This window comes from Gopherus evgoodei, chromosome 6 (genome assembly GCF_007399415.2).
Source record: "Gopherus evgoodei ecotype Sinaloan lineage chromosome 6, rGopEvg1_v1.p, whole genome shotgun sequence".
Lineage (NCBI taxonomy): Eukaryota > Metazoa > Chordata > Testudines > Testudinidae > Gopherus > Gopherus evgoodei.
Genome location: NC_044327.1, coordinates 17,499,340 through 17,521,847, shown reverse-complemented (window position 1 = coordinate 17,521,847; position 22,508 = coordinate 17,499,340). Strand labels below are relative to the sequence as shown.

Sequence of the window (22,508 nt, the reverse complement as noted above, 5' to 3'; positions counted from 1 at the left end):
GGGGTTTTCAGGAAAAAATGATGGAAGGCATAGCTAACAAAACCTCAGCAGGAGGTCCTGGTTCTACTGTAACATGTTTTTCAAATGCCCCCACCCCAGGTGGTGCCTTACCTGAGGCAGCTGTTTCGCAGCTGAGTCAAATTTAAGATTCAAGTAGCTGGTCATTAACACATTATAGGGGTGATTCCCAGTGGTGTTGTGGCACTCGTCAAATATAATCAACGTGAAAATGGCAAGGGAAGGAACGGTTCCATCTTTGAGACCATTCACAAGGATCTGAGGTGTCAAGACAATGATATCATTCCCTTCAATGACACTTGCTGAGGAGACATCCCCAGCCGTTTCCCCAGAAATCCCCGCAACTTTGTACCTGGGAGAGAAAAGATGTGTCATGACATTAATACAGAGTATGTTCACATTAGTACACACACAGAGCAGGAAAAGCAAGAAAATAGGGCAAGATCTCCTGGGGATCAAGCAAGGTAGTGATATTTCATAAGATAGATGCACCCAGGCCCAAAATCTTCAATTGTGACTGCCTTAAGTTAGATCCCCAGGGTCCGATACAAAGCCCATTAAGGTCAATGAGAGTCTATTGATTCCTATGGGCTTTGGATCAGGCCTCTAAATAGGTGACCACATTTTCAGAGGCACTGAGCACCTGCAACTCCCCCAAATGAAACATGTTTGGTTTAAAACAGTGGATTTTTTATCAGCATCATCCATTCAACCGTCATCCTTTGCTTATGAAATGGATTGTATTCAGAAAACCTGTCCCACCCCCTATGTATCTGGAAGCCAAAGATCTGGGCTATAAGAAAAGAGAACTTAGCACTGAGACGCTCACATGCGGATGCATGTCAATTAGCTCCTTTATACCTAAATGAAAGTTGTAAGTCCATAGAAGGGCTCTATACTGCTGCACCTAAGTAGCTGCTTTTCAGAGACAGCCTTCAATTACACCTCAAAGACAGTTTGGTCACTTTTTGATTGGATGTATTTTCATCTTCTGAATTTGGGCCACACTTTTTACCAGAACTATATTGAAAGACAGTCCTGAAATGGTAACAAAAAAATGTAGGATCATGAGGATGTAAAAGATCCTATGGTTTAGAACTCGGAAGTGAAGAAACCTGAAGACTATATGTGTGGACTCGTGCCTACCTAGTTCTTTCAAAGTGTTGTGTGAAGACTTTTTTCTGTTGTTCATATACTGGAACTTTAGTTGCTAGAAAGACAATCTTCCCCTTCTGTTCCTTGGGCATGTTTTGAAGATGATTGTCACAAATCAGAAGTGCCACAAAGGTTTTCCCAGATCCTTTTAAACATCAAGCGTGAAAACAAAGAATTAGTAAAGAAAAACTGGAATATTCTCTCCCCGCAAGTGCAGCTGTAACAATTTAAGACTCCTTGTGGGCAAACCCATGTTCTTACATTAAGCTCACTGTAGGGATGGAGTTGGGGGATCCAGGATACTTAGCATCACTCTCTATTTCGTGATCTTGGTACTGAAACAGACTCAGTAGTACAGAAGATGACTTATCTACCATATAGAATGACAGTCCTTTGACATAAAGCAATGGATTAAGGGGGGAGTGAGAGCTCTCACTGAGAGTGTACTGGCTTTATTTGTTTAAAGGGATGCAAATTCCCTATCAGTTTTGTCCTCTTCTGTTTCATAAACCCTGATTTCATTTCACTTCCATTTCTCATGGCTTTGCTAGGATTGCTTCCTTGTTTACCAGCAGCATTCTAAATAACATTACGGATATCTTCTTAAGAATTATCCCCCACAACGGTGTTTTCAGTTATATCCCATAATCACAGGAACTCCCCAATGCATAAAAAGCTTGTTTCTCTAGAGCAGTACTTGTGTCAAAACAAAAAAATTTAAATAAATAAAAAAAGGAGAGAGAGAGAGAGAGAGAGAGAGAGAGAGAGAGAGAGAGAGAGAGAAAAGGGAAAAGAAAAAAAAAAGTAGAATCCAGAGATGTTCCTCATGAGATTACAGCTGTTTAAGGTCCATTAAATTTTGCTCATTTTCCAACTTTTCCCTTAAACCAGAATTTCAACCTTTTTGTAACTACTTCGTGTATTGCTGCATACATTTTTTGTTTCGTAAAATAAACTGTGTAACTATATATGGGAATTAGTGCACAAAGTATACACAAATACTTCGACACAAGGGCCTCTATGCTATCCTATCCATGCTGCATTAACTGTTAAGTGCCCCACACAGATTCCCAGCATTGTGTATTCCCCATCCTCCCCAAAGCCCACTTTTTCTCTTTGGGACATATACTGCTGCACTCCTCCCCCATATGACCCTCACTCACTCCCGCTTATACTGCTCCCAGGGCACAGTCTGGATTTCTCCATGGTCCTCCATTGTCCTTCCACAGCTTTCTTCCCCAATTGCATTCATTTTTTTTAAAACAGTTAAGTGAGTGGAGATATGGGGGAAGGACATCATGATTCTTCAGGATTGTGGGTGTATGTGAGGTGGGGGGTTCAGTCCCTCGGCCAGACTTATGAACCTCCGATAGTCTCGCACTACAGGGAGAAGTTGATCTGTGGCTTGTTAGTGTGAGTCTTTCCATTGATTTTAATGAGCTTTGGATCAGGTCACTGGTGCTTATCTGCTATCACGGTACCTTCATCTGCAAGTTTTCCCCCACACAGTCCTGCTCACCCTTCCCACACACTTTAGTTTCTCCCTCCACAGCCCCTCTTCCCAAAGCCTCTGTGATTCAGGCTGGCAGCATCAGAGGAAAGTAGTCAGTGTAGTCTGACTCCCTGCACATTGCAGGCCACAGAACCTCACCCACTATCTCTGCAGGACATAACCAGTGACCCCTTGGGGCTCCTCTACAATTATTTGGATTAAACTTAATCGATAGTTTGCTTTTAAATAAAAGGTTGATGGGAGACTTTGACAAATCCTTGTCCTAAACAGACAAAATTGTGGTGTCCATTCCCTCTCCCCCAGCCCCTTCCCCTGCCAGCCCCTTCCTTGCCCAGCCCTCCCCTCTCATACCACACAGCAAAATAAAGAGCACTTCTCAAAAAAAAAAAAAGTAAACACTGGGAAAACACATGTTCTTACCAGTAGGGGCACATATAATTGTATTTTTCCCACTGACAGCAGGCCGTGCAAGCTCAATCTGATAACTTCTAGCCTTCTTTGGTCCATAAGTAGGTTGTTGAGACACTTCTAGAACATAAATAAGCAAAGCTCAACATATGCTCTGGTGAAGAACATGATCCATTATATAAAATGGATGCAGTAATGCTTTAGTTAGAATACATTATCCCCCATATATAGTTATGGTCTAAAATTAATGAGTAGCTCTTGAGGGAAAAGATTTTATAACAGACCATATACCAGACTGGAACTTTAAGTGGTTTGTTTGTGTGTTACGAGCTGGCATTTTGTAAAACCTGTTTGTTCTTCCTCAGATGAACTCCTTTCAAACTCTTTGCTGGCAGAGTCAACACTGACCTTACCCTGACCCAATCTTTTCAAGCGAGAAAGCATAGCACCTGAGAAAAATGTCTGTCTGTGTCTCCCCAGAACAGACTGCATGAACACTACGTACAGCTTGAATGTGTCTTAGTTTAATCTCTTTCTGGTCTAATGACTCCTACACCTTTCAATGTTTTCTTTAATCCAGGGGCGCCCAGCCTTTAAAAACCAAAGAGCTGCTCTGTCAGAGTTACTAGTTATTGTTTTGTGACTGACAGACAGTGATAGCACAAATTAACATTTGTCAAAACAGTTAAGAAAACAAGCAGTATTTTAGAGCTCCCTTAGCTTTGTTTCAGCCAGGGCACAGACAAATATACTGTTGTTTATCTAAATTACCAGTTACTAAGTCATGCGGTGATTTACTCAAACCAGAGAAGAGCCATGGATTGAGTTCCACTATTTTAACCCCTTCATGAGGCTGCTCCTCTGAAACACCAACTTTCTAGTGAGTGAGTGTATGGGAAACAAGGGGCAGCATATGATGCATGTCATGCCCAAGGCATTGGGCATTTTTAGCAGCAACCAGTGAAGTTAAATTGAACCGGGAAGTAGGAAATTAAATGCAGAAGACTCTATTTTCTACAATTTTCTTTTGAGCCATTTTAAGGACACCACACACATTTTAAAAGTGCAAAGGAGTGCACGGTTCTAATGTTTGCAAGAGTGTTAAGCTGCTGAATGTTACCTGAAGGAGAATACGGACTTTCACTGAAATTGTGAACTTCGGCTTCTTCGGAATACTGTACATTTATGTCTAAGGCACTACTGTTCCCATTCTGGTCCTCCATCATTTCAACATCCATCTCTTTATCGTTACCTAAACAACATCAACGTAAGCATCTTAGCCATCTTTTCCACTTTAAATATCATACGTTTGACAAGCCAGGAAAGTGATTCTCCCACAATGCCAAATCTTATTGGGAAAGAAGTTGTTTGCTGGCAGTGGAGGAGGTCAGACTAGATGATCATGATGGTCCCTTCTGGCCTTAACATCTAGAAGGTAAAAATAAAATGCCTTGTCCAGGCTGGGCTTAAGGTAGACAAACAACTATGTGGACCCCTATGATTTTAGAAGTGCCACGTGCTCATAAAAGCACAGCCTATTCAACCTCCTCTTGTTCCTTGTACCAGTCCAAGATTTATTTCTGACTAGTTCTGAGAGCATATGCTAAATATTCCTTGCTCTCCCTATATTTTGTGTTGTGGAACAATTTTCTCATAGAGCTATCATTAATTTAGCTGTGATAAAAAACATACAAAACCAAAAAGCACATCAGAGCTACCTTTCTTCTCTTCACTGCTAGCCAACAAATTAAGCTCCAAAGAGCAGGCTTTAGTTAGCAATGACTCCTGTCAGCAGCTCTCTTTGACTGTTCGAGTTGTGACATCTCCAACATGGATAATTTCTATTATGATTCAAGAGCATCCCCAATTGGGTAAACTTTAGTTTTATTAAGGTAGATGTCATAAGAGGCCCAAAAAGCATTTAAAAAAAAAAAGACCATAAAATACAGGTGATTTGGGAGCATGGGGGGGGGGATCCAAAGATACATAAAATGACACAGACTGGGTTACTGTAATATAAAGCTGTCTCCAAATCAGAGCCAACCACAGAAATGAAAAAAAAAAGTTACTTAAAATAGCTAAACATTTACAAAAAATATTTTCCCCCCATTTGCTAATTAAAACTATTTCAAACAAACTCCTTATGTTCCAGGTCAAAGCAAATCAAGTACAAAAAAATGGAATCTAGATTCATCCATAACAATCACTTGGTTCAGGGATGTAGTGCCCAATCCTACCATCTTCAACTCAAGAATTTCCCTGATAACTCAAAAGCAAGCTCAATTGTGAGGGTATTTTTATAATCTCAAAGAAGTAGGGAAACAAAAAACACAAAAAAATGGTAAATTCAGTGGCAGAGGGTGGACTTGATGGGAAATTCTGCACTTGCAGAAAACAGAAGAAGTTGCTCAGTCTGGGTGCCAGTAGATGCTACTCAACAAACTCTGAAAAACACTGTCTTTACCCTTCTATTGTGTGCACAGATGTGTAGGGACAAGGTGATCAGTCCATTAGGTATTGTGGAAACCCATACTGATCACTTTACAACAGAGACGGCAAGTCAAAGGAAGGCTTATCAACTTCAATAAGAGACACCATACAACTTGACAAATCACATTTTTGTCTGAAAATGTTGTGCCTTTCAATTACAAACATCACATAAAATAATGGTAAATGAATACAGTTGTTGGTGTGGAACAAATTTTTCCAGTTTGTTCACTTTGTGCAGTCAGTTTCCTCATTCATCTTGTATAGTTAATTTCTCCTTTGCTAAAAAAGACCCTATAATCATCAATAGGGGAGCAAAAAAATGCTTTAGAACATTTTTATATTTCAGGGTTGTTTACTACCAGAAAACACATTTTTTTTTAAAGTGAGTCAATTAAAAAAAAGAAAGGAATCAAACTGTCAGTGTCCCTTTAAGATAATCTCATCTTCCTGAAGATGATTCATGCCTGGTACAACAGCAGAACCTTAAGCACAGAATACGATAAAAATAATTTGCATATTACCTTCTTTCATATTCCACAGTTTGCTTGCTGGGTCATATCCTGCTCGTTCTAGAGCCAGATGAAAGGTTTTGGGCCAGTTTTCCTTGTCTGACCTAGAAAGGCATTCAATGAGCTTTACTGCACCAGCCATTCTGCCTTTCAGTTCTTTGACCTGCATAATGCACAAGCAAAGTTTGTGACTGCTTCCAAAATATCAAAAAGTGTGTCATTCAAAAGAAAAACATTGTCGAGCCTTTACAGGGGAAAACTCTTTAAAGTTCTGTTGTGTATCTACATAACTGTACAGTCCACAATTGTTCTGATCCTGTAAACACTTAAACACGTGCATAGCTTTACACACACAAGCAGCCCCACTGAACTCCACTGGACTTCTTGCAACTGTATGTGTTTAAGTGTTTGCAGGATGGAGGTCTATGACAGCTTTCTGTTCCTCAATTCCACAATCTGTAAAGAGGGGATACTAATGCTTATCCACCTTTGTAAAGTGCTTTGCGATCATTTGATGAAAAGTCCCTTGTAAGTACAAAGTATTCTAATAAATCCAGATGAAAGATTTTTAAGTTAGCTGAAGTGAAGCATTTTTTCAAAACATACAAAAGAAATCATGCACTGCTTTAAATCTGAAAAAAAATATTGTAATAGCTTAGAAAGTTCCTCTTGGCCTATCAGTTGGCTGGAAGCCAGTAAAAGCAGGGATGGAGACCATCTTATTGGCTGCCTTGTAATGTGTCAAGCATACTGATGCTTTAACAATAGATAAATAACATTGCTTCTTACTAATTGTTTGTAACATGCCAAAAAACGTAAAATCCAGCACATAACTTTAACTCTCTCACTGAGAAGAGGGAATCTAACTGGTGGATTTAAAAGCTTCAGATTAGAAGTTTCATTTTGCTTTTTAAGGGCCTTTATGGGTGTGAGGCTGAGCCAGCAAGAGTTAAGCAACCAGCAGGCTGTGTGACTTGAAAACAACCTTTAAGGACATATTAGAAGAGTATTGAAACGGCAAACAGGGCCATTCCTTATAGATAGTTAGCAAAGCCATGTTAAATAAACTAGAGTCCTTAAAATTTAGGTCTATATTGTTAGAGAACCAAGTAGAAGATACTAACTGTATTTATCTATGCTTACCTATATCTTGTTAGAGTTTAATAATGTGATCTAAGTAGTTTGTAGATGCTAAATTTCTGTTCCTGTCTATGTTTCATTATTGTTAAGCTATTGATTTGGCGATCAAAAGGGGATATTAAAATTTAGATGGAACTTGTAGTGTAGTGACATTATCGTCTTAATTTCTCTTTGAAATTTGTGACTCCACAATGTAAATCTTCCTGTGAACTGTCTGAATGGTTACTTGATTTATGCTAATGAATGCAACTAGATACCCATGTATGCCTAAGAAACATATTAGCTTCAAAGCAACAATGTACTTAACCTATTCTTCATCCAAGGGAAGCCTGCTGTGATCATTTGCTGACAAGAGGCTTATCCACCGACCTTTAGTTATAAAGGAAGTTGGACCCGATCCTGTTATATCTCAGATGTGCTTAAACTTTGTCAGGGAAAGTCTAAATTGCAAGACTGAGGTCTCCAGGTCTGCGCTGGATTATCCCTGCAATTTCTCATGGAAGAATTGCAACAAACTATGCACCTGGACTTCCAATTGGACTATACCCTTTTTAATTGATTTCAGAAGGATTTTTAGAAATCATCAACCTCGCCATCTCTACTATGAAACTAACCTAAGAACTTTATTCATAACTATCTTTCTTTTCTTTAATAAATTTAGTCCATAAGGATTGGTTGTAAGCACATATTTGGTAAGATCTGAAATATTCATTGACCTGATAGATGAGTAATGTGATTGGCAGACATTTATATATGGTGAAAAAGGTTTTTAGTAACCCTAGCTATGTTAGACTTGGCTGTCTGGGTGGGAGCCAAAGGCTGGATTGTTTAAAGGTAGCTGTATTTTTGCTTTTAGGTAAAAAGTAAGGTATTACAGAAGCTGTTTTGTTACTGACTTGGTGAAAACTAATTATAGAATAAACCATCAGTTTTGAGTATCATCTGACCTATTCTTTGCAGCTTGCCGACTGAGCATTCTCAGTATAGCTCCTTCAGCAACCACGGTCACAATAGGCATGAACATTGCTGGAAAACAAAAGGCTTTTCAAGTTTCGATAATTACCATAGCAGGCCCAATTGCAGCTGTAATTTTGAATTGTCTAGCAAGTGATAATCTAATTTAATCTGCTTTAAGATCTTCATTTTTCTGTCTTAAATAGAATTACTACAACACAAATTTGTATCCCACTAAAGGTCTATATCAGCTTCGTGACTCTCTGCTCCAGGGATCGGCAACCTTTGGCACACGGCCCACCAGGATAAGCCCCCTGGCAGGCCGGGCCGGTTAGTTTACTTGCCGCGTCCACAGATTCGGCCAATCGCGGCTCCCACTGGCTGGAGTTCGCTGCTCCAGGCCAATAGGAGCTGCAGGAAGCGGCGCGGGCCAAGGGATGTGCTGGCCACCACTTCTTTATGGTGCTAACATTTATAATAAAAAATTATATAAAGTGAGCACTGTACACTTTGCATTCTGTGTTGTAATTGAAATCAATATATTTGAAAATGTAGAAAACATCCAAAAATATTTTATTATAAAACTTATTCTATTATTGTTCAAGAGTGCAATTAAAACTGCAATCAATCATGTCTTATAATCTCGTGTTTAATTTTTTAAATTGTTTGACATTCCTAGTTTCTATATTATACCGACATATCTGAAGCTACAGTCAGGGCTACACAATTATCATAGAACTGTAAACTCTGCAAATCAAGTTGCAATTTTGATTTTGAAATAATACCTGCTGAATCTCTTCACATTCTCGGTCTATGAGACAAGTGTTTAAGTAAGGAATTATCTGTTCTGCATCAATGTCTCTCATTGTAGCTTCTATACGTTTCAGCAGCTGTCGATGTACCTCCAGGCTTTCAAGTTTTTGGAAATCCGAGTTTTCAATTGCTTCCCTCAGACCAGTGTAACCTTGAAAACAAAAGGGGTGGGTCGAATTACACCAGCAAACATCACTTTTAATTAAAACAGATATTTTGACCCATTACTGGCTAAGAGCTACTGGGTGACCTACAAACATGTTCTGAAAAGGGGGCTGGGTTACCTTTACTGCTCCATTACATTAAAAAAAAAAAACACACAACCCACACACCACACAACCCAGAAAAGGCACCCTATGTTAAAGAAGTTTTAAGACTGCAAAGTCAAGCAAGAAAAATTAGGAAATACCAAAATTAATACTGCCTGTGCAACCTTAACTCAACCCCCTTGTACATATATATACATTATGATGCAGTCTTATTTTTCCCACAGGACCTGGACTTCGCTCAGAATGCTCTGCCATCTCCACAGCTCCTATCGTTCCTCATCCCTGGCTCATGCCCCCTCCCATCCAGCTTCTGCTACGGCCCCCTTTCTCCTCCCTGTTTCTATCCTCCCACTCCCTCCAATCTTCTGCCCTTCCTCCCTGCATCTCTTCTCTCTCCCCATACATTCCTCACTCCTCTGCATTCACATCAAGCTGCTTCCTCTTTCCCCTCAGAGCACAGGAGAGAGAACCCCTGCTCTTAGTTCTGGTACCCAGTGCCACAACTGATCCTGGTGGCAAGGATGAGCAGTTATGGGGAAAGTCTTCAATCCCTGTACCTCTGGGAACAAGCATACTCAGTTGCTTTGTGGGGAGGAACCATGCACACTCTAGTCGGCACACAGGAGCTGAGAGAGAATAGAACATGCTCAGTGCAGACTGAATGTTCAGAGAATTGGACTGCCAAATTCCAACAAGCCTCCACTGGGCACGTGCAAACAGATTTTTCAAAGGTTTATAAACTTGTCCAAATCTGGAAGGTTTTTCCTGGGAACAGCAAAAGGTTCATCGCTGACACCAGATGTCAAGTCCCTGCCAAACATCAAGTCCCTGTTGCAAAGAATGGGGGAGCTAGAGCTTCTCAATTAAAAAGTTATAAAAAAAAAATAAGGACAAAACAATGAATGGTTTCCTAATCTCAAAACAGTTTAGCCGTTTCTGAGAATAACTGAAACTTTCCCAAATAAATCTGCTTCAGGCAGGCACACAAAAGTGGGAGGAGAAAATAGGGTTCTGCTTTCCTGTTTACACTGCAACTCCCTATTTTTCCTGAAGGACTGGAATGAAATGTTGATATCACATTATGTTTTAACCCAATCTGTCATCTAGCTCAGCCCTCCACTGAGCAGGGAGGAGATGCTAAATTTTTAGTCTGAGACTTGAGACCATCAATATGTTTTACAGACCAACACTGGAACAGAGAGAATTAACTCCTGGGCCAATGTTTATCCTGCAATATAGACTATCTGAAAGCGCTTATTGGGGCTGGGGGTTAACTACTCTCATATTAGCTGGGTAACAGATACAACCAAATAGACAAAAATGTTCCTAAATTATATGGAACACAGCTTTATAATTCAGAAATTAGAGATTGTAGCCCAAGGAGAAGCTACACTGGATCTACTTACTGAAAAGAAATTTATAAAAAGTATGAGTAAGAAGGAAGCTTGGAGCAATTGACCAGGAACTGCACTATTGCATAATAAAAAATGAGCTCAAAGAATGCAACAATAGCTTTCATGAAAGTAAGTTTTCAGAAGTTAAGAAGCCTAGTAAGTAAGGGTGCCAATGAGAGGAAGAGTTAAAATCCATTAATGTGGAAGAAAGCTGGCACACCCTGAAGGTACTATACTTATATTATCGCAATCTCTCAGATGCTTCAGAGAAAGCTGCACTAAACCTCCATAATGGACAATCATTTAATAACCTGCCCATATGGGAAAAGACGGTTACTCACCTTTGTAACTGTTGTTCTTCGAGATGTGTTGCTCATATCCATTCCAGTTAGGTGTACGCGCCGCGCGTGCACATTCGTCGGAAAACTTTTACCCTAGCAACTCAGTGGGCCGGCAGGTCGCCCCCTAGAGTGGCGCCACCATGGCGCTCCATATATACTCCTGCCGGCCCACCCGCTCCTCAGTTCCTTCTTGCCGGCTACTCCGACAGTGGGGAAGGAGGGCGGGTGCGGAATGGATATGAGCAACACATCTCGAAGAACAACAGTTACAAAGGTGAGTAACCGTCTTTTCTTCTTCGAGTGATTGCTCATATCCATTCCAGTTAGGTGAATCCCAAGCCTTACAAAGGCGGTGGGGTCGGAGTGAAATGTGGCAGAATAAAACTGCCGAGCCAGAGGCTACAGCCTCTCTTGACTGCTGAACCAGGGCATACTGCGAAGCAAAGGTAAGGACCGAGGACCAATGGAGCTTCGTGACAGGTCTCGTGGGTAGAAACACGAGCCAGCAAGGCGGCAGATGAAGCCTGAGCCCTGGTAGAATGCACGGTGATGTGGCTTGGGGAAATATGAGCCAAATCAGAACAAGTGGGGATGTCCGCCATCACCCAAGATGAGATCCTCTGAGAGGAAAACAAGCAAGCCCTCCCTTTGGCCCGCTACCGGGGCAGAGCTGGGGCACCTTAGGAAATGATTCTGTCAGCACAACATAATGCGAGCACTCCACAGATGTCCAAGGAGTGCAACGGTTATGCCCATTGCGTTGAGCTGTGGGTAACATGAAAGGCCAAAACACCTTAGGGAGGAAAGCCGGGTGCGGTCACAACTGCACCTTGTCTTTGTGGAACCTTCGTAAGAGCTCTGATCTCAGAGACCCGTCTGGCCAAGACTAGGTTGAGGCCCCAGGGCGGGGCTGGGCGGCGCACCCGAGGGTGCAAGCGCTCCAAGCCCTTGAGGGACCTCGAACCCATAGAGCGTGGGACACTGAACGTCCATCTTAGCCTGCTGGAAGGTAGGGACGGCTGCTGAGAGTATCCTCAGCGATGATACCGCCAGATCCTGCCGCTGAAGGCCAGAGGCAGGCCAAATAGAGGGGATCGAGACCTCAGCAGGAGCAAGATCGAGCGTACTGCAGCTGTAAAGGAAACGCTTCCACCTGGCTCGGTACGTTGACCAGGTGGAAGGCTGCCTGTCACCCCAACTCAGGTACGCAGGAGCCACCGTGAGGCGAAGAGGCTGCAGGTCCGAGTGACGAAGCCTGTCATTGCCCTGAGTGATGAGGTCTGGGCTGACAGGCCGAGCAACGTGGTATGTCAGTGCTGCCTGGACCACTCTGGAGTGATCATGATGACGCACGCTCCGCCCCTGCGGAATTTGAGCAGGACGTAACGAACCAGTGGGAACAGCGGGAAGGCATAATGCAGTTGGCCGTTCCACGGTATCAGGAATGCGTCCAAGATCGATTCCGAGGAGAGACCTTGGAAGGAGCAGAACACCTGGCATTTCCTGCACTCGCGGTGAGCGAACAGGTCTGTGTGAGGAACCATTTCCACCTCCGGAAAGCGGGACGCCTCACATGGGGCAGAGTGATGACTCGTAAGACAGGAAAGACCTGCTGAGTCAAAGAGATAAGACGTTCCGAACGCCTGGGAGAAAGGACGTCGCCAGCTCCATCGAGCGGGCCATGCAAAAGACCCGGAAATGGATGGCCTCCTGACAAAAAAGGGGGGAGGACTATGTCCCCCCTGAATGCTTATGAAGCACCTGGCCATTGTGTTGGCTGTAAACACCGAGATACAACGGCCTCGCAGCTGCCGCTGGAACCCCTGGCATGCCAGGCGGACTACTCTGATTTTTGGGGCATTAATGAGGAATGCCAGCTCCCTAGAAGACCGAAGGCCTTAAGCTCGGAGGTGACCATGAGCACTCGAGCAGAGAGATGATGCGTCCGCCGTCAGGGGCAGTGAGGGCTGGGGCGGATGAAACCGCATCCTGTCCACACCAAGGAGGGGGTTAGCCACCACTCTAGGGAGCCTAAGGCGTTCGAGGGAACGGTGACTACCATGACCATTGGCTCCCTGTCCAAGCGGTACGCCGAGGTGGGCCGGACTTGGAGAGGACGGAGGCGGAGCTTGGCGTGCTTGGTTACAAACTTGCGGGCAACCATGGACCCAGGAGACTGAGACAAGAACGAGCTGAGGTCGTTGGGAAAGCCTTCAGACCTCAGATGATTGATGCCATCGCCTAAAACCGCAGTTGCGATAAGCAGGCTCCGGCTAGGTAGGAGACCAAGATAGCCCCTAGGAAGCCCAACCTCTGCGTGGGAACCAGAGTGGATTGCTCTATAGTAATCATCAGGCCTTGATCTGTGAATAAGACCGTGACGATGCCCACGGCTGAGTGGGTTGTGCGTCAGAGTCTCCTCGGATAAGCGGATCGTCCCAATACGGAAAAACGCATATCCGACATAGCTACGGTAGGCGGCGACTATGGCCGTAAACCGGGAGTATTCACCGCTGGCTATAAAGCGGAGGCATCTCCCGTGCGGAGGGAAGATGGCATTGCGAAAGTACGCGTCCTTCCTATCCAGGGCGGCATAGTAGCCCCCAGGAGGCAAGGATGGAATAATGGTTCCCAGGGATACCATGCAGAACTTTAACCTTATCCCAAACCGGTTGAGTCCATGCAGGACCAGGGAGGTCTGAGACCTGTGTTCGAGTGGGGAACTAGGGCATAACGGGAGTAAAACCCCTAGCCCCTTTCGTCCGCTGAAGGGGGACAGGGCTGGAGCAATTTAAAGGTGGTACCTATGCTCCATCGTGCGCAGGACCCAGCGATCTAAAAGTAACTGGGGCCATGCCAGGAGAAAGCGGGATCAGGACCCCGTCCTGCGACTGGTACACCGCCCTCCGACGAACCTTGGAAGGTCCGTCTTTGGTCCCAGTGGTAATTGCGAGGGACCTCGACTCTGGCTTTTTAGGGGGCCTGACGTTTGTCTGCGACCACCTTGGCCTTGCCGTTTTCCAGAGTTCTGCCTCTGGCTAGGCACAGAGTATGGCGGCTGGGGCCATAAAGGCCTGCGTTTGGTCGCAAGCGTATACACGCTGAGACGCATTAGGACCCTATTGTCCAGCAGGCTTCGCAGTCTGGGGCTGTCTCTGCCGCGAAGATGCCTTTACCAACAAAGGGTAAATTCTTTCCCCCGTCCTCCAAGACGGCAGCGAACTCTAGGTGGGAGGTTCGAGGGAGAAACTCCTCCACCCAGGTGCTATAATTATCGCAGCTAAGCAAGGCTTGTTGCTTTGCTACCCAGAGGCGCAGGGCCCCTGCAGAGTACACCTTGCATTCGCCAAGGCTCTTTCTGCTTCGGGGCTGGCGCCCGCTGGCCATGATATCAGGATCGTGGTCCTGAGCATAAAATCTGCGCATATGGGATGACACGGATGCGTGTCCGGATGGCCATGGAGGTACTAAAAGAAGGCACGGGCCGAGTCTCTGACTCACTCGGACCTTGCCCAACTCGGCACCGGGGACCGGCATCGGGAGGCGTATCGGTACCTGGAACGAGATCCAGACCCGCAACCAGAACGGTGTCGGGAGGTCGACCGAGATCTCGAGGCTCGGAGAAGAGCTACAGGAGTCAAGGTACCTGCCCCGGTGCCAGATGTCGGAACGGTGTCGATAGCGGGTCGGCGAACGGGATACCGACCGGTGCAGCGAGTGTGACCAGTACCGAGGAAAACAGTACCGGGACTGCCAGTGGTGTCCGGCGTGCCGACAGGACTTGGAGTGTCTGCGGGACCGTGATCATGGACGGTGCCGCTCTGCTGTACTGACAGGGGACAGTCCCTTGAAGAGACTGTATTACCCGTACCGGCGGTGCCCGGGTCAGGCAGCACTGACTCTGTCATGGCACTGAGAGCCCTCGCCGTTGGTAACATCTCCGGCGTGCAGGGAACAGCAGGCTCAACCACAGTGCGTACTGGGGAGCTGTCAGGCACCGGATTCGACGGCCCTCGTGGGGCCGGGATCCACGGTACCGAGGTCATTAGAGCTTCGGTAGGTGCCGGTGCCGGGCGAACCAAGTTAGATAAGCTGTCTGGCTGCGGTGCCGTCAGCACTGAAGCAGCGGGAGTAATACGCTCAACCACGGCGCGTGCCGGGGAGCCGTCGGGCACCGGATTCGATAGCCCTTGTGGGACTGGAATCGACGGTGCCGATAGAAGCAGCCGGAACAGGAGCTCAACCACGGCGCGTGCCTGGGAGCCGTCAGGCACCGGATTCTACGGCCCTTGCGGGACCGGGATCGACGGTGCCGACGTCATCGGTGCCGCAGCAGGTGTCGGTGCCGGGCGATCCGACTTAGACTAGCTCTCTGACCGCGGTGCCGTTGGCACGGAAGCAGCCGGAGCATTAGCTCGACCACGGCGCGTGCCGGGGAGCCGTCAGGCACCGGATACTACGGCCCTTGCGGGACCGGGATCGACGGTGCCGACGTCATCGGTGCCGCAGCAGGTGTCGGTGCCGGGCGATCCGACGTAGACGAGCTCTCTGGCTGCGGTGCCGTTGGCACGGAAGCAGCAGGAGCAATACGCTCAACCACGGCGCGTGCCGGGGAGCCGTCAGGCACCGGATTCTACGGCCCGTGTGGGACCGGGATCGACGGTGCCGACGCCATCGGTGCCGCAGCAGGTGTCGGTGCCGGGCGATCCGACGTAGACGAGCCCTCTGGCTGCGGTGCCGCTGGCACGGAAGCAGCAGGAGCAATACGCTCAACCACGGCGCGTGCCGGGGAGCCGTCAGGCACCGGATTCTACGGCCCGTGTGGGACCGGGATCGACGGTGCCGACGCCATCGGTGCCGCAGCAGGTGTCGGTGCTGGGCGATCCGACGTAGACGAGCCCTCTGGCTGCGGTGCCGCTGGCACGGAAGCAGCAGGAGCAATACGCTCAACCACGGCGCGTGCCGGGGAGCCGTCAGGCACCGGATTCTACGGCCCTTGTGGGACCGGGATCGACGGTGACGACGTCATCGGTGCCGTAGCAGGTGTCAGCGCCGGGCGATCCGACTAGACGAGCTCTCTGGCTGCGGTGCCGCTGGCACGGAAGCAGCAGGAGCAATACGCTCAACCACGGCGCGTGCCGGGGAGCCGTCAGGCACCGGATTCTACGGCCCTTATGGGACCGGGATCGACGGTGACGACGTCATCGGTGTCGTAGCAGGTGTCAGCGCCGGGCGATCCGAGTAGACGAGCTCTCTGGCTGCGGTGCCGCTGGCACGGAAGCAGCAGGAGCAATACGCTCAACCACGGCGCGTGCCGGGGATCCGTCAGGCACCGGATTCTACGGCCCTCGTGGGACCGGGATCGACGGTGCCGACGTCGTCGGTGCCGGGCGAGCCATCTTAGACGAGCTGTCTAGCTGTGGTGCAGCTGGCACAGAAGCAGCAGGAGCAGTAAGCTCTACCACGGCGCGAGCCGGGGAGCTGCCAGGCAGCGGATTCCCTGGTCCTGGGGGACTGGAATCGACGGAGCCGAAGTCATCGGTGCCTCTGCAGGTGACGGTGCCGGATAACGCAACTTAGGCGAGCTCTCTGGCTGCGATGCAGGTGGCACGGAAGTAGCGGGAGCAGGGGGCTCAACCACGGCGCGTGCCGGGGAGCCGCCAGGCACCAGCAGGAATCGTAGACTCTCTCGACCTCGGAAGAAGGGAGCGGTGCCGAGTCGACATCGGTGCCGGCGACGGTCGGTGCCGAAAGGCCTTGGTGGTACCGGCGGGGTCCGGTGCCGAGGAGGCGCTTCTGCCCGCCGCTTGAACATCGCTCCGCGCCCAAGGTGGAGGGGCAAGTGAAAGTCCCGCACCTTTTTGTTCTCGGCTTAAAAGCCTTGCAAATGGGGCACTTATCTGTCAAGTGTGATTCCCTGAGGCACTTCAACAGGAGTCATGTAGATCTCTCTTCGGCCGCGGCTTCTGGCAAGCCGGGCCCCTTTTTAAAACCCGGTGAGCCATGCATGGCTCCGGCACTGGGCTCATGGAAGGGGCTACTTCCTGAACCCCGCTAACTAAACTAACCATACAAATATATATATAAAAGTGTTATAACTGCATAATTATATACGAGAAAACGAGTAGCTAGGGAAGTGGAGGTCAGCTAAGCCGCGCTCCACTGTTCCAACGACCGACACGGGCGGTAAGAAGGAACTGAGGAGCGGGTGGGCCGGCAGGAGTATATATGGAGCGCCATGGTGGCGCCACTCTAGGGGGCGACCTGCCGGCCCACTGAGTTGCTAGGGTAAAAGTTTTCCGACGAATGTGCACGCGCGGCGCGTACACCTAACTGGAATGGATATGAGCAATCACTCGAAGAAGAACTTTCTTCCCGTCCCTAGGCAATTAATAGCTGGCTTACATTTTGAAGCATGAGGCTTCATATGCCTTATACATATATTATCCTAATATTAAGTAACTATAGATATTCTCACTATCCACATAAATGACTAATCCTTTTGTGAATCCTATTAAGCCCTTGGCTTCGAAGTTATCTCATGACAGTGGGTTCCACAGGTTAATTACACATGTTGTAAAAAGTGTTTCCTTTAATCAATTATACACTTGTAGCTTTCCAGTTTCACTGGCTGTCCCCATATTCTTGTATTAAGGCTGAGATTTTTAAAGGAGGCACATGCACACAACGTCCATCAAAATTCAATAGGATTTGGGTGCCTAACTCCCTTAGGTGCTTTCAACAATCCCAGCACAGGGGTCTGACCAGAATGCCACTGAAGTCAACAGAAAGACTCCCATTTATATGAATGGGTTTTAAATCAGGCCTTATGAGAATTAGGAATGCCCAATTTAATTTTTTATGCCTTTCGTTATTTTGCATACCTTCATTACATCCTCTCATTCATCTTCTCTTGAATCTAAATATCCCCAGTCTTTCCACTCTCTCCTCTTATGGAAGTCTCCCCAGTCCTCAAATCACTTTCATTGTCAGTCTCTGAACCCCTTCTATTTCTGAAAATATCAGACAAGATCTGAACACTTCGTTATACACACAGACATACCATTGACTTATCCAGTGGCAATGTAGGATTTTTAATAGTATTTTTCAATCCCAGATGGGCTGTGGAATAGTCTCCCAAGGGAAAGGATAGAAGCCTCAATGCTTGGAACTGCTTACGTCAGAATGTTTACATACAACAATCCTGCTTTAAGAAAACCTAGTAGGGCCTTTTCAATCTCTAACTTCTATGAAAAGAGTCCTCCTGCAAAAACTGAAAGTGCAGTGTGCGGTTATCTGTACACATCATACAGAAGTCACAAAAGGCATAATTATATATGCATTATTATATATACCTATGCATATAATTCAGGGGTCGGCAACCTTTCAGAAAGGGTATGCCAAGTCTTCATTTATTCACTCTAATTTAAGGTTCTGTGTGCCAGTAATACATTTTAACGTTTTTAGAAGGTCTCTTTCTATAAGTCTATAATATATAACTAAACTATTGTTGTATGTAAAGTAAATAAGATTTTTAAAATGTTTAAGAAACTTCATTTAAAAATAAATTAAAATGCAGAGCCCCGCGGACCAGTGGCCAGGACCTGGGCAGTGTGAGTGCCACCGAAAATCAGCTCGCATGCCGCTGTCGGCACTCATGCCATGGTTGCCTACCCCGATATAATTAAACTAGCTTCATGCCAGCTTAACAATTACATTCTAGGTGGAGTTACTGATCTCCAAAATCAAACAGGACTGTTCCATGCAAGCTAGCTAAAGTACATTGTATTTTTATGAGTTAATCAAGAGTTACATCATATTAAGACAGGTTTCAGAGTGGTAGCTATGGAAATAAAATACAATCCTGATAAATTAAAAGAAGAGTTTTACCTTTAAATTGTCACTTTAGATTTTTTAAAACAATATGACTCTTTATAGGTAAATCCATCAAAGGGAGAAGGGAAACATCTGTATATTTCTTTTGTGCCTGACCATTAGAGGGTGGTCTGTACTCTGAAAAATGCCTAATAATGTTGGGGTTCCCCATTTATTAAGTCTCATTGAATCATGGATCAAATTTCCTCAACTCTCAAGTAAAAAGATTTAATTTTTCCTACTGCCAATATTTGCAAACAGTCTGGGATATGAAAATCACATTCTTTCTAGAGTATTCTCTTAAATTTTATTTAAAAAAAAAAAGGCAGCTTCTGCTAACTAAAACAAGATGCCACTAAAAAAGCAGGTTGCCCATATCCTCAAAATATAACTTCTTGCTTTGATCAGCATAGAAAATTAACAATATTGGTTTTATATTGTCATAATTAGACTTTCAAGGAACTGGTGCAGTTCATACCTCTCGGAGTTACTGTTTCAGGCTGACTGCAGACCTCACTGTATCAGTTACATGGTTCACATTTTGCAGGTTTTCTTTGCAACCCTAAGGGCTAGAGACTTAATAGTTCATTTTTTGTTGGCTGGTTTTTCTGAGTTAACAAAAGCTGAGATTCTGGGACACAGAATGGTGCAGGTGTATGCATACGCACATGTCCTATCTCCTCAAGCTGCCATGAGCCAGCCCAATTAACCTCTGCTCTCAACCTTCTACCTGGCCCATCGAGCTACGAGATGAATTGGTGGAGAAGCTCGTACTGCTACGATTTGACCTATGGAACTAAAAGGTGTTCACTTTCCAGGGTGGTCAGTCCAGCACCTTTTACAAGCAATAAATTCACACACAACATGAAAAGGCAGGGAAAGTGACAACTGTCAACTTTACCAACGAAAACAAACCTGCTTCATTCAGTGCATCTAGAAATCCTCGAAACCATCCTTCTGATTCGAGCTGCAGTATAGAGTCAACAAAGAGAGCCGCCGCAGCAGTCAGCCCCTTCTTCTGTTCCTCAGTCTGAATTCTGTCTCTGGCATCTAGCGTGAAATCAGATATGAATAAGTCAAAACTGTAGATCTGGTGTGCGGGCAGCAGTGGGGACTGCACCTGGTGCAGAGTGCTGCAGGTGCTGAAATATTTACTGTATATTTACATGATGGATATCTGCTTTATACTGCACTTCCAGAGGCAAGGAGAGGAAGCATATACACCTTATGAGTGGGAAACAATCTCTGGAGATGCACAAATTAAACCCAAATAGTCTAAGAGTTCTCAGGGAATCCAAGCCTGAGAGGCACTGTTACACGCCCTTCTAGGGTGACCAGACAGCAAGTGTGGAAATATCGGGACTGGGGTGGGGTGGGGGTAATAGGAGCCTATATAAGAAAAAGACCCAATAATCAGAACTATAAAATTGAGACATCTGGTCACCCTACCCCTTGCCTCCAGCAAGAGGGAATCTGTCCTGGGGTAGCTGGGTGTCAGCTCCCTGGTACTATCAGCCTTTCAGCCACCCAAGCCCTCTCCTCTAGGTTATGCAACCCTAACTTCAGCTTGCAGGTTAACAATAGCTGCAACCCAATCCCCGAGGTCCTTTGAATCATTTCCATGTGATATCCAGCTGGCTATTCCCAGATATCCCTGATCCTCTGCCCTCAAGTGTACACTATACCCCAATTTACCAGTTTTACCTCAAACTGCTGCTCCTGCAAACCACATAGCACTTGTGAGCACTTATAATAAAACAAAAGTGGGTTTATTTAAGAAAGAGTAAAGATTTCACTAGAACTGAGAGTGAGGGTAACACTCTCAGTTATGTATCAGAGGGTAGCCGTATTAGTCTGGATCTGTAAAAGCAGCAAAGAATCCTGTGGCACCTTATAGACTAACAGACGTTTTGGAGCATGAGCTTTCGTGGGTGAATACCCACTTCCTCAGATGCATGTCACTCTCAGTTATGGTTATGATAGAAAACAAAATAATAAAATGCGAGCCTGAGTCTACCTATCAAGAGTATCATTCCTATCTAATAAAGGAAGTATCCTCTCCACAACTCTTCAAAGTTCAGTCTGTTGCAAAACTGGCTGGTTTCTCAAAAACCAGGAACCAAACGTTCATGAAAGCACTGCTGTGCTCCACAAAGGTTTTTCCCTCAGTGAGTGGATAAAGAGTGCTTCTCCCTCCTCCGTGTTATCAGTATAACAACATCTTTATCTTTCTTTTCATAGACAGAGTGAACCTGTCTTGTTGTTAAATTCCCTTTAACTGGTTTCAAGTGTTTGCATTTGCCTCAGTTTCCCATTCAAAATCTTCGGACTTGTCTAGACTTCGAACACCGAAGGTACACTGCTGTAGCCCTTCAGTGTAGACGCTACCTATGCCAATGGGATGGGGTTCTCCCATGAACAAAGATAATCCATTTCCCTGAAAGGCCAGAGCTAAGTTGGTGGAATTGTTCCATTGACCTAAAGCTGTCTACACAAAGATTTGGGTCGACTTAACTACGCCACTCAGGGGTGTGGACTTTTCACACTCCCGACTGACGTAGTTATGCCCACCTAATTTTTTAGTGTAGACCAGGCCTTAGTATTGCACAAGGCTAAACAACTGAGCCCTGCATTGCCTCACTAGCTAAACAGTGCAGGGTGACACTTCCTCTCTTGCCTGAATGGGCCACCACCGACACACACTATCCCCTGGTGACTAATTTCTACTCCATGTCCATAAAGCATACATTCAATATAAATATATTATTATTTCTTAAATATGACCCATATATACATAAAGACCATTTATTTTGCAAGTTAAGAGCTTTCTGTAGATACCTTACTTGTTACTCATTATAGATAAATACATGCCTTTGGTGTAATGAGTTTGTCAGGTCTGAGGTGAGCGTTGTTTGCAAAGAACAGGGGACTCTTTGCCAAACAGTCTCTCTGTCACTGAGCTGTGTGGCTAAAATCTGCTAACTCGCTTTGAAAAATCACAAGCCTTACATTTCATATGCTTTGTAAGGCAACTACCATATTTTGGGGCATTAGACTGATACTTTTCTGTTAACCCCAAAGCTGGGTGTTGAGATGGGTGCCACATTAACCCATTTGCCACCGTCATCTGCCAAAGTCTATGCGGCAGCATTTCTTAATGCATGGATGTTCCATCATCGTTATTTGTTTGTATTTCAGTAGCATGCTGGAGCACCGGTAATGGACCCATTATGCAAGGTGCTATAGAAACACAGAACATCAAGGTGGTCCCCACCTAAGAGCAGGAACTGGCACTTCGAACTCATACATCAGGCAGCAATGAATGTTCATTTCCCCAGATATACAGTGCCAGATATAGACAGAGCACCCAAGCAACTAAATATAAAGACTCAACACAGAGTACTTCATATACAAGGCCCCAAAATTTCAAAACGGAAACTGCCTCTTCCCTTCAGTCCTCATATGTATTAAGCTACCACCAGTTTAACAAGGGAAATGGTATCCTCTCCATCTCTGGCTTCCTTTCTCCCATTGGAACCCTAGACCTATGGACAAATACGGCACAGAAAGAATTAAAGACTTGACCCTGTGTCCATTCAGGTCAGTGGCAAAGCTCCTGACTTCAGTAG

The 22,508-nt window shown here is 45.7% G+C and overlaps 1 protein-coding gene across 2 annotated transcripts in view; it reads right to left on the bottom strand.

Annotated features, from left to right (window-relative positions):
• The window catches only part of DDX58 (DExD/H-box helicase 58), a 39,184-nt gene that overhangs the window by 15,859 nt on the left and 817 nt on the right, over positions 1-22,508 (bottom strand). For both annotated transcript variants that reach the window (XM_030565763.1, XM_030565764.1), the window contains exons 2-8: positions 19,795-19,929; positions 8,973-9,151; positions 6,106-6,256; positions 4,215-4,346; positions 3,107-3,214; positions 1,165-1,318; positions 112-370 (exon numbers count right to left, since the gene is read on the bottom strand). In XM_030565763.1, the coding sequence (XP_030421623.1) occupies positions 112-370; positions 1,165-1,318; positions 3,107-3,214; positions 4,215-4,346; positions 6,106-6,256; positions 8,973-9,151; positions 19,795-19,929 (1,118 nt within the window). The remainder of the gene's footprint in view (positions 1-111; positions 371-1,164; positions 1,319-3,106; positions 3,215-4,214; positions 4,347-6,105; positions 6,257-8,972; positions 9,152-19,794; positions 19,930-22,508) is intronic.